The sequence below is a fragment of the Ruditapes philippinarum genome, unplaced genomic scaffold (genome assembly GCF_026571515.1).
Source record: "Ruditapes philippinarum isolate M1 unplaced genomic scaffold, ASM2657151v2 ctg933_1_1_1_1, whole genome shotgun sequence".
In the NCBI taxonomy this organism is placed as follows: Eukaryota; Metazoa; Mollusca; class Bivalvia; order Venerida; family Veneridae; genus Ruditapes; species Ruditapes philippinarum.
In genome coordinates this window covers 1-12400 of record NW_026855336.1, presented here as the reverse complement: position 1 = coordinate 12400, position 12400 = coordinate 1, and the positions used below count along the sequence as shown (strand labels likewise).

The 12400-nt window shown below is 32.9% G+C and overlaps 1 protein-coding gene across 1 annotated transcript; it reads left to right on the top strand.

Moving 5' to 3' along the window:
• Positions 1-471: 471 nt before the first annotated feature.
• Positions 472-12042, top strand: LOC132742990 (uncharacterized; the record flags this gene model as incomplete). The annotated part of the gene is given in 11 exon segments (XM_060731492.1): positions 472-560; positions 1660-2166; positions 2612-2734; positions 2996-3073; positions 3610-3684; positions 5459-5495; positions 6082-6148; positions 7137-7278; positions 9694-9826; positions 10335-10412; positions 11942-12042. Coding segments are annotated over 10 exon segments (1302 nt in total), but the record flags the coding sequence as incomplete, so codon positions are not given.
• Positions 12043-12400: the final 358 nt, after the last annotated feature.

The window sequence follows — 12400 nt, the reverse complement described above, 5'->3', positions numbered from 1 at the left end:
AATATTAAATGATAAAATCTTCATTTATTTCTGCTGCTGAAGCCCCTTTGGTAATTAATTATTTCTTTAATTTAACAACTGACCAGTCAAAATACTCTGAAACTTTCTATTAATCTCTGTGTTTACATCAAGTGGCCGTAGTTTGTATACCTCTTATTTACTACTTCCGCTTATCAGTAGCGTGTGGGAAACTCCCCCATTTCATATTATATATTGCTAGGTATCGTGAATAGTGTAAAAGCAGAAATTATACATTGTATTATGGTATCTGTATAATTTCCATTTAGTTTCTCTACATAGAGCTAGGAAAAACATTTTTTGTCCCAGCATCAAGACATATAATTTTGCAAAAACACTTGCTGGTCAAAGATAAATTCTTGGCGGAATTTCATTCTGAAAGTCAGAATCTCTTATGCATATGGAAAAGTAAATTGTAACGTCCGACCGTAAGAAATAGGATCGTCTGACCAACAAGCGTTTAACAACATGGATAAAAAAAATTATTTAAGTTTTTATTAATATTCCGTGAAGAATAAATAAGACTTAAAAGTTAACGTCAGGTGATTATGCTTGGAACAAAATAGAAAGTTGTTAATTTGCAAGTTAATACTTCCATAAATTATGAACACATACTGTTAAATTTGGTTTTGTAATAGATTTTCGCGACTAACATTTGTTACGGTCACATGCTGCTATTGATTTTCAGTTAAGAAGCAAAATATTTTTATGAATGGAACAATTTGGAAATAAGAAAAAAAAACATGTTGGTCCAGATCTACATCAACTGGTTCATAAATTTTGAGAAAAAATAGCAAATTGTTAATTCAAGCCCTTTATTGTAAAAAAATAAAAATAAAAAAAACACTGTGGGGTCCCATCAGAACTTTAATAATCTTTTTCTTCACTTACTGTTTTGTTTTATTTAAACAAGACTTATGATTTTGGCTAGCTATAGAGACTTCAGCAAACAGGGTTAATAGTATATTGCTAAAGTATTTACTGTCGCACAATGTCAAAGATAAAACAGGCACATTTAAAATTAATGAAGCCAGAACTGGACATGTTTATTTGAGCATTTCAACATTATAATTAACTGATTAATAGTTTATTTTTATTTTATGAATTTTTCTTTTTATTTGTGATCAAGTTTTCTTTTTAAGTGAAATACTGTTTTTTTTTTTACCCAAAAAAGTCGTTATCTATTTCTGATAATATGAAATTAGGCAAAGCCTATGAACAGGGAAGTCGGTAAAAAATCCTTTCATTTTTCCGTTTTAAAGGTGTCATTCGGTATTATATGTACCCACTTCCGTTTTCACTCGGAACACTCGACGATTATTATTAATCCGAAAAGTTGAGATTTGTTACGTTATCGGAATACACCGCCTTTTATCATTGAGTTACATTGTAAATGGCGGCGCCTATCTAGAACTGACACTGAAAATTTCATTGATAGGTATAGAACTATATATATTTTTTAATTGTTTTTTATTTGAATTTTCTTTTAAATATACACATGTAGTCTATAGCCGGGCAAGCCAAAGCCCGGGCCCGCAAAGCGGGCCCGGACTTTGACTTCCCCGTATCAAAAGATTACCATTTTCATAAGAAATCAGGTTGAGAAAATGATAAGTCACTGCAAGTTTTTATCCCTTTCAGAACTTCAGACACTGCTGAAAATATTCTCAGTCTGTCATCATGAATACTATGTGGAAACATTTGATGAACCCAAAAAGTGGAATTCTAGAAAGACCTTTGACGTATACATATTTGAAATCATGTAGAAGATTTCAGCATCTGACAATTGGCAGAAAGTTTAGTCAGAGGTACAAGGGAAAATGTTGTCAAAGAGAGGCAATGATGGTAAAGTCTAGAATTTGTTTAATGAGCATGGAGAAATGTCTTTTAAACAGAGAAAGTCATTGTTGGCAAAAGTCCAACTACTTGTTAAAGACAGAGAAACACTTAACAGAACAACCAATGCTTCCTAATGATCATTTTTCACGGAAGCAGAATTATAGCTCGTCTATATTTGTGAGTGACAGACACTCCGATATCTCGTCTGCTTTCAATTATGACCTTGACCTTGAGGAGAAATTGGTTAACATTGAGCTGCTGAAGGTAAACCTACATAGGAGAGGGCTGGACATTAATATTGATCAGTTGGTAAGAAGTATTGCAAAGTTAATAGTCCTTTACATAACTTAGGGTATATTTAATAGATGGATTTTTTTATTTTATAAATGATCAATTTAAAATGTAACTATTACTCATAAAATATGATGATGTTAACATGTTTAACTTGCCCATTTATTTATTTATTTTCTAATTGTTGAACTATAAATTGCATTCTATCATTCACAAAAGATAATTTTTATGAGCAGTTTTTTTTATCCAAACCTAATTGACAATGTTTGCAAATTTCACATGTGCACCAAGATTAAATGTCGAAGTTAATTATTGTTCTGTGATACAATTATTTGGGCATTCTCAAAGCATTGCTTTTCTTTTTGTAAAAAATTGGAAATACTAATGATTCATTTTGAACACTAGGAAGAGAAGTATACCATTCCAGATACTAGAAGGTTTTATCATGTTTTTGTTGCTATAGGAAAAAGACTATGCAGAATATCTTCAACTTGGAGAAGAGAAAGTGAAGCTTGAGTTGAAAAGAGAAAATATTGCCAGCCAAATAGCTAAAATAGTTGGTGAACAAAAACAGAGTGGAACAAAGGTTACAGAGTTTAGTGTGTTAAGTTATTTGTATTTTAAATTCCTGGTATGATGTTACAAAAAAATGTTTTAAGTGAAAGAAATGACTAACTTCAGGAGATTGTAACAAAGAGTTCTTTTAACAATTTTTTTTCACAAATTTAATCTCTTATGTAGAATCCACATGTACATAATTATTATCTGGTTTCAATCAAGCACAAAATGCAGTTGTATATGTACATGTATATAAAGAATATCCAAAATTATAAATGTAAAATTTCAGACAAAGGATCAGACTTCACAAATGAAGTGTCTCAAAGAAGAAGGAAAGATTACCAAATCTCACTTAAAACAGCTTATGGTAAGTAGAATCTGGCAGTATTTTTTCTTCTTATTTTTTGGTTGAGTTAAACATGGCACCAATACAGTATAGGTCTTTTAGCGACTTCCTAGCTTTACTTGTGGAGGAAAACCTCAGGTGCCCCTTTGTACATCATTTCAGGCACAAACAGGCACCGGTGCCCCATAAGCTAGCTGGATAGCTCTCTCACATGAAGTATCAAGAGATGCTGGAGTGGCTCGAACCTACAGCAGTGATAATTTATTAATAGCTAATATTACCTGTAAATGTGAGATAAAGTTGATTATCAATACAAGTATTATAAAATAAACTTGATTATTTATTTATAGCTATTGATGAATGAAGTAATTTGATTATTCATTAATATAGATATTGAGAAATGAGCTAAAAGTAATTATTTACTACTAGCTATTGTTAAATTCAGATGAAGTTTTTTTATTTCTTTGTAACTTTTGTAAAATGAAATAAAGTTGATTATTTATTACTAACTGTTGCTAAATGAGGTAAAGCCTACCATAATACAATAAATTTTGCAGGTAAAATACTGGGATGTGGAGGAGAGAGTCATGTTACTTGCATTGTCCTTACCCAGCAATCTTTCTACAGATGTTGTAAGTATATTGTCCTGAATTCTTTACTGTGTTATTTACTTCACTATTTAAGTTAGGTAATTTGTTTTATAAAAAGGCATTCAATACATTTATTAAAAACTGGACTTAAAGGGAATAGAGGCTTTTTTATGTAGGTTAATTGTGATGAATATATTGTATAGTGAATTTTAGACATTAGTTTTATGGTTCATGATTCGACGTAAGTGCTAGTGATCTCGTATTTAACTATACGAGGGGTGATCCAAAAATTCGTGGACAATGTGTGTATCTCCATAACGTGACGTCCTACCGAGGTGAACTCTTTGGATATTATTAATCAATGCTTTTTTAATAAATTGACCAAATTTTAAAACACAAATTGCATTTTTTATCTATATATGACAACATAAAAACATTAAGTATCAAAATCGCGGCGCAGCTTACTTTTTCTCTGTGATGTAAACGTTTTAATCTCATTTATACACATGTAAAACCTGTGCAAACAAAGAAAATTGCGGAAACGTTATAATAACGTTGTTTTTATACGTTGTTATGACGGCATTCTGTCAGTATTAGAAGACATTTTGAAGTTGCGGTTATTTTACGCTCGTGCTTTAAAGGACAGGTGCTAAAAACAGCTTTATCAAAAATGGACGTCACATATCCAGCAAAACTTTGAACAGTTATACAGTTCTGATGAAATCTTGGAAAGACGCCTGGCGAGACAAAAACAATGATCGAAAGTGTGACAAATAAACCGTCAGTGTGTCGTTCTCTAGTTCTTGAGTAGAAGTACTAAGTCATTCACCATATTCGCCTGATCTTTCCCCGTGTGACCTCGCCTTGTTTCCCAGGTTAAAGAAAGAGTTGAGAGGGAAACGTTTTCACAATCTGAACGAGTTGAGAGGAGCCACCCAATGCATACTGTCATCATTCATCCAAGAATGGTATGCGAGTACATTTAGAGACTCGGTCAGCCGCTATGAAAAATGTGTGCGGGTTAAAGGGGAATACTTTGAAAAGTTATAAGGCAAAACGGTAACATAGATTACTTCCTATGATAGCATAACGTCGTTTGTGACGTCGTGAGCTGCGCCTCGTTTTGTCATGTCTATGTATATAAACTGGTGCAAAATCGCTATTTATTGTACAATCTTTACAATATTTTGAGAATTTGTCGACATATGCTCACTTAATAAGATACTAGAATTTCATATGATTTGCTTTATTACTTTTTGTTTTATGCAGCGTGTTCACGATTTTTTGGATCACCCCTCGTATTATCATAGGTTTAAATCATATTGAAATTGCATATATAACGACTGATTAATAGTTAACCTTTGAATGCTAGAAACAATAAAATAAATGGACCTATATCACCATTATGCATCCTCGCTAACCGAGGCTTACTTGTTACATATACACTTCATTCATGTTGAATGTAGTTCAGGGGAATCAGTACCCATGGTTTCCGATGATGCCAATATGAAGCTTGTTCATCTATCCGACCTTGCTCTCTACTTTTGTATTTTAAATACTACATGTAGTATTTTGATATCAAAATCTTGTGTTAACAAATGAACTGTTTAAAAATTTCAAGGCCGGGCAGATCAGTTACACACATTTTGCAGAGTAAAGGTCAAATCAGTGTGTGTCCTGTAATATTTGACAGATGCTGATAATTTTAGACATAGTCACACTATTTTCTAGGAGACATAAAGTATATCGCTGCATGTTACTAAATAAAGAATTATTATCATTGCTACAAAGATTTAAAATATTTTCCATTTTCCAGCCAGACGACTTAAAAGTTCTACAGGAACATTTTGAAGGTAAAGTCAGTAGTTGTTTGTTAACTTAAATAGGTTTACCTTTTCCAATTAAAACAGCATGCCTCCAGATGAGTCAAAATATATTTAAAAAAAAATAAATGAGAGAATTATATTGAGGTCTTATGAAGGTAAAAAGATTCAAGATTAAATTAATGATTTACATGTTATGTGCAATTAAAGACTGATTTTGTTGTACCTTCCTCACCTTACCTTAGCCTTACCTTACTTTACATGTACCTTACCTTACCCTTACTTTATCTAACCCTGCCCTTACCTTACCCTTACTTTATCTTATTTACCCTTACTTTACCTAACCCTAACCTTACCTTTATCTTACCCTTACCTTACCTACCCTTACCTTACCCTTACTTTACCTTATCTTACCTTACCTTACTCTCACCTTACCATCCCATACCTTACATTTACCTTACTTTACCATACCTTACCCTTACTTTACCTTACCTTACTTTATATTGCCATGAATTTGAATCTCTGACTTTATGCGCTAAAGATTGCATTGGTATTTAAGAATGGTACACAGAAGTTGTAATGATATTGTATATAATATATATATAATATATTTCAGAGAAAAAGCCTACATTACCATTAGATCATGAGGAAGTGTTGAGACAATCAGATATGGTCAGATTAAGGTATGTTTGATTTGCTATTTCTTAGTGAAAATAACGTGTTTTAAGCATATGGTAAGTTTTTATTAACTTGATAAAAGTTTGAGTGGTGATCATAACAAAACTATTTTGCCAGTTTTAGAGGCAAGTCAGCCTGCAAAATTGTGAAGTCTTATCAGACTGTGGACCACTGGGTGCTGTGCGCCTTGTTTTTCAAGTTGACAAAAGTCTGAATCAAGTGGTATATTTTCATTCAAGATATATAGTGCTCAAATTTGATATTTTAAAATACTGATAATAGCTATATAGTCTCTTTTAAATGTAAAATAAACCTCTTTTGAGTTTATGCAGAGAAGATTTGTTAACATTTTAAACTCAACACATTACAGTATAGGAAAACACAGTATGAATTCATAGTGTCCGTAAAAATCTGTCACTTTTTGAAAAAAATTTAAAAGCAAGGATGAAATCAACTTGACCAGTACATGTAATTGAGAATGCAGCTTCCAAAACATAGTTTGTGTTTTTATACTTACCTATTGACCTATTGAAAAGTTGAAACAAGCTGGCCCGCATAGCTCAATTGGTTAGATTGCCAGACTTGTAATCTCGACATTGTGGGTTTGATTCCTGGACTGGCCAACTTAAATTACTAAACAGTCTTTCTAGGCACTAAAGAACCAGGAGAAGCTTCTTGAATTGGGGCATCTCTCGGTATCTGTATCTTGCACTATTCTCCAAAATCTAAAAAGACTAATACTCTTCGGGTGGCAACCGGTGGTAAGGATAAATGAATTCAAATACATACACACTTGAAACAATAGCTTTATTGGTCAAATTTTAAAATAACATCATGTCTGGAGTAAAAGTTTTATTATCATAAGTCTATGAATAAAGAATTTCTTATACTTCCTTCTATTGTTTTGATATTATTGAAAAACTTTCAATATTATAGATGCAGTTGTAACTTTATGTTTGTTATATATATATATATATCTGTTATATGTTTCAGGAATGTTGGACACAAGGCTTACTACCTGACTGGCAGGCTAGCTGTGTTAGAACAAGAACTGGTCACCTACTTCTCTACACAACTCCGATCTCAACACATACACCAGATGGCAGCACCAGAAATGTTTAAAGCTCCTGTTGTGGTAGGTTTGATTTGTATACACACATCAAAGAAGTGTTGTTTTTTTTTTGTACATTACGTATTTGTTTCTCAGATATGATCAGTTTGTGTAAGAATTAGCGATTTGACATGATATTGAGGTCATGATATAATTCCATACTTCCATTAAAAGTGTTACACAATAGATCTACCAATTTAAGTTTAAGCATTGTTATATAAGATAAGTTTGATTCTAAGCATTCTCAAGTCATTTTCTTGAATAAACAGGCTCCAAGGTTATAAAAAATAATAGTATGTAGAAAAAAATGACATTATGGCATCGTTAAAAGGTATCCTACCTGACTGTATTGAAAAATTATTCATTATTAAACTTTGATCCTGTTTTATTTGTTAGTTTGTCATTTTTGTGTCGCCTTGAAAAGGTGACATATAGGGGTTACTTTTGTCGGCGGTGTCGGCGGCGTCTGTGTCGGCGGCGTCGTCGGCGTCCGCTAAAGCTTGTCCGGAGCATAACTCAGTCACTATAAGTCTGATTTGACTTGGTATGCATGCTTCTTTCAATAACCCGCAGTGCAGTGCACAAGGACCGGTACTCTGCAGTTCTTATTTTTTGAGTTATTGCCCTTTGTTCATTTTCATACTTTAGTTTTGTCCGGGCCATTTCTCTTCAACTAAAAAAGCTATGGACTTGAAACTTCATAGGATGATAGATCTCATTAAGAAGAAATGCAGTGCACAAGAACCAGTACTCTGCACTTCCTAATTTTAGAGTTATTGCCCTTTGTTAATTTTCATACTTTATTTTTGTCCGGGCCATTTCTCCTAATGTATAAAAGCCATGGACTTGAAACTTCATAGGATGATAAGTCTCATTAAGAAGAAGTGCAGTGCACAAGAACTGGTACTCTGCATTTCTTATTTTTTGAGTTATTGCCCTTCGTTTATTTTCATACTTAATTTTTGTCCAGGCCATTTCTCTGAAAGTATAAAAATATGGACTTGAAACTTCATAGGATGATAGATCTCATTAAAAAGAAGTGCAGTGCATAAGAACTGATACTCAGCATTTCTTATTTTTGAGTTATTGCCCTTTGTTGCTTTTCTTACTTTATTTTTGTCCTGGTCATTTTTCCTCAAGTATGAAAGCTATGGACTTGAAACATCATAGAATGATAGATCTTATTGATAAGAAGTGCAGTGTACAGAAACTGCTGCTCTGCACTTATTATTTTTTTAGTTATTGCCCTTTGTTATTTTTCATATTTCATTTTTAGCTCGACTTTTCTATGAAAAGGGGAGCTATCCTACTCGCCCCGGCGTCGGCGTCGGCGTCGGCGTTAGCGTTGGCGTCACACCTTGGTTAAGTTTTTCGTACCACCCCACTTTATTTCAGAAGTATTACAAGTATGGCTTTGAAACTTACCATACTTGTTCACCATCATAACCTCCATCTACAGACAAGAGTACATAACTCTGTCAAGGTTTTTGACAGAATTATGGCCCTTTTTTGACTTAGAAAGTGTATTGAGCTTGGTTAAGTTTTTTGTACCACCTCACTTTATTTCAAAACCATTGGAGGTATTGCTTTGAAACTGACCATACTTGTTTACCATCACGACCTTCATCAACAGACAAGAGGACATAACTCTGTCAAGGTTTTTGACAGAATTATGCCCCTTTTTGACTTAGAAAATACATTGAATATGGGTAAAATCCACTTATTGCCTTAACCCTTTGAGATATTGCTTTGAAACTTTTAATGCTATTTCACATCATTACCCCCATCTGTACGCAAGAGAAGGTAACTCTGTCAAGGATTTGTTTTAAAAATTAAGGCCTTTTATCGACTTAGAATCTTGGTTAAGTTTTTAGTACCAGTCCACTTTTTGACTGAACTGTTTGAGATATTAATTTGAAAGTTGGAATACTTGTTTACCATCATGGTCCCAAAACATGGGCAGGAGAAGGTAATTCTGTTAAGGATTTTATTTGAATTATGGCCCTTTTTGACTTAGAAACTCAGTTAAGATTTTCATTCTTGTCCACTTGTTGACTTAACCATTTGAGATATTACTTTGGAAGTTGGAGTTCTTATGTGCCATCATGAGACCTATTTGTAAGCAAGAGAAGATAACTCTGTGAAAATGTTTCTTGATTTGTACTTAGAAATTCCTAGTTAAAGTCTTGTGTGCCCTTAACTGTCAAAGTTTTGTTTTATAGGCAAGCACTAAAAAAGTCGAGCGCGCTGTCCTTCTGACAGCTCTTGTTGTCCTGGCCATTTCCCCTAAACTACATTGTTCACAAGGCGACACATCCGCCTCGCTGAGTTCTAGTTTATCATAAGAGTTATAATTTGTTCACCAATAGTATGTCACTTTCAATTGTAGAAAAACTATACTAATAGTGAATTAATGGCATATTTGCTTGTTTTATGCAGGAATCTGGCGGCATAAATGTGATGGACCCGTCTTCTGTTTACAGACTGCAGCATAAACTGGGAACCAGTGAAATGTCAGACCGGCACACTGATCACATGTTTCTACATGGAACTTCACACCTCTCTTTTCTATGTAAGTGCTGGAAGCATATGACTGTGAATATTTTTATGAGATATGTACAGAAAACTTAGGTTTTTATAGAAAATTTCTTAGGTTTTTATAGAAAATTATATGTGTATCTAGGAATATTTTATCTAATTTACAACTTTCATTACATAAACAAAAATGAACAAAGCAGAAAAGATGTATTCGAATGTAGTCCATATGATTTACTTGAAGTTATTATATTTTTTAACATGTGTATATTATAAAATTAAGAAGTGATATATTATACAAGTGAAAGTGTCAGCATAAGAACTTATATTAGCATTTCTTGGATTTTGCTTGATGGGATTGCACTTAATGATTTAATGACTTGGCCTATTAAAGTCGGATCCAAGTGTCAGATGAAGATTCTCTTATAATAACCTTCTTTGTCTTAGTAACAGTCAAGATTGTGAAATAATAATAGTAGTCCTTTAAAACAGATGTAAAATGAATATTTAGGATTATATTATATCAGTATCTGTCCACTTTGCAGCTTATTTTGCTAGAATGGAGCTTTCTTGTGAAGATTTACCTATACAAATGTTTGCTGTTGGAAGGAACTACATACCAGGTAGGTTAGAATTTGATTTACTATTCCTTTTTATGTGCTTCAAGTGCTTCTACAATTAAAGAGAATATTTGTCTGTTTGGAGTGAATATGCTATACAGTCAAGACTGTCATATGTGACTTTCCAAGGGACCCTCAGAAAAAGGTCACATATGACAGGGAGTCTCTTATACAGTCTCAAAGAAAATTAAAATACATAACTGTGTGAAGGAATAATATGTACATTGTAACCAATTGTAAATAAACATAGGTTCTTTAAATACTTGATGTAAATAAAATGAGAATCCCTGTAAAACATTATAATTAATTGCATGTATATCATATAAAAATAAATTTTATTTTTATATTAGATTTATATTGAATCATTTTAGTACAAATAAACTTGAATCTGATGCATTCAAAATCCTTAAAATAAATATCATACTTTAAGACATATTCATATCCAAAGTTTTTTCTCTTTTTAATGGAAGGTAGATCTATCAACATTTTCACATAGAATTCATGTAGCAATAGAATGGTGAAATAAAAAAATGCTGCCTAAAAAAATCTTCCGCTGGCATTACATAAACAGTAAAAAAAATCTGACACAAAATCGTAATCCAGTTTGATCAGGTTATTATGTACTTCACACCTCAATTTGTTAACACACATCGATTGCATTATGCTTACCATACTGTATACTACTCACTTGATACCTGTATGTACATGTAAACTGTGTATTGATGCAATGTTGTGTAGAGGTTGTTTAAAATGTACTGACTACTGGATAATATTGGACTTAATTATTTTGGCCCTCTGGGTGTTAAACCAGGTATTATTTATCTGATGAACGGACGATTAAAAGGTGTGAAAGTCGTTTAAATCAGACAAAGCAATGCATTGGGACCAGACAATTAGGGTCGCTTGTCACATATGACAGGGAGTCGTATAATTCAGACCATTTATATAGGAAAATACGTTGGGAGGACTGAAACAAGGTCTGATAAGACAGGGAGTCGTTGAAATCAGGGGGTCACTAAGGCAGTCTTGACTGTATATAACACTGAGAAATGAAAATGACTTTTTTTTCTCATTTCTATGTGAGGTAAATCGCATATTTTGGAAAAACTATTTCTTTTATACATGTATTTTATATTTAGTAAAAAAAAAAACAGCAATTTTCATTGAAACTAGGAAACAAACACAAATACAGATTGCTTACGTCATTCAACAGAGTGAAAACTGTGCAAACCAAGTTTATAGTCTTTATTGTAGAATAACTTTCATCTATTGTAGTAAAGTTATTGTATTTGAATTGAGAAATTTGTGCTAAAAACAAAATTCATCCATTCTTTATATGTAAATTAACAAATTTATGGAAACATATCAATTAATATATATGCAGCCTTATGTCATCAAGGAAGTTCATCAATGCTTTATCACCTACACTATGAGTGATATATTCTGAGAGATATGGATTTTATTTCATGGATAAAACTTTGTACTTCACTTGTTGGCATACAATAATTTTTGTATATATTATGTAATTGCAGAGAATGTAGAAAGGAAAAGTTTACCAGGTTTATATGGGGTGTTACAGTCAATCAAGGTGTGTATGTGTGCTGTGTGTAAATCCAGGGAGTCTAGTGCAGAGGTTGTGGAACAATTCACAAATCTGTTAACGAAGCTATATCAACAATTTAAAGTACCTTTCAGGTATATATTATCTTAATAGTTGTTTGAGTACCTATTGCATTCTTCGTGGCCTCCTTGACAGAGTGGTCAAAGTTGCTGACTTCAAATTACTTGCTGGTCACTGCTGGGGGTTCAAATCAAGAACTTTAGATTATTTCATGTGAGAAAGCTATCCAGCTAGGCATGGAAAGTTGGTGGTTCTACTCAGGTGCCCACTTGGGCCTGAAGGGGCCCCTGAGGTCTCTTATGATTGTTTTGATTTAACAATATTTTCATGTGAAAATTTACTAGATTATTAACAATCAAAGGCTGATCCA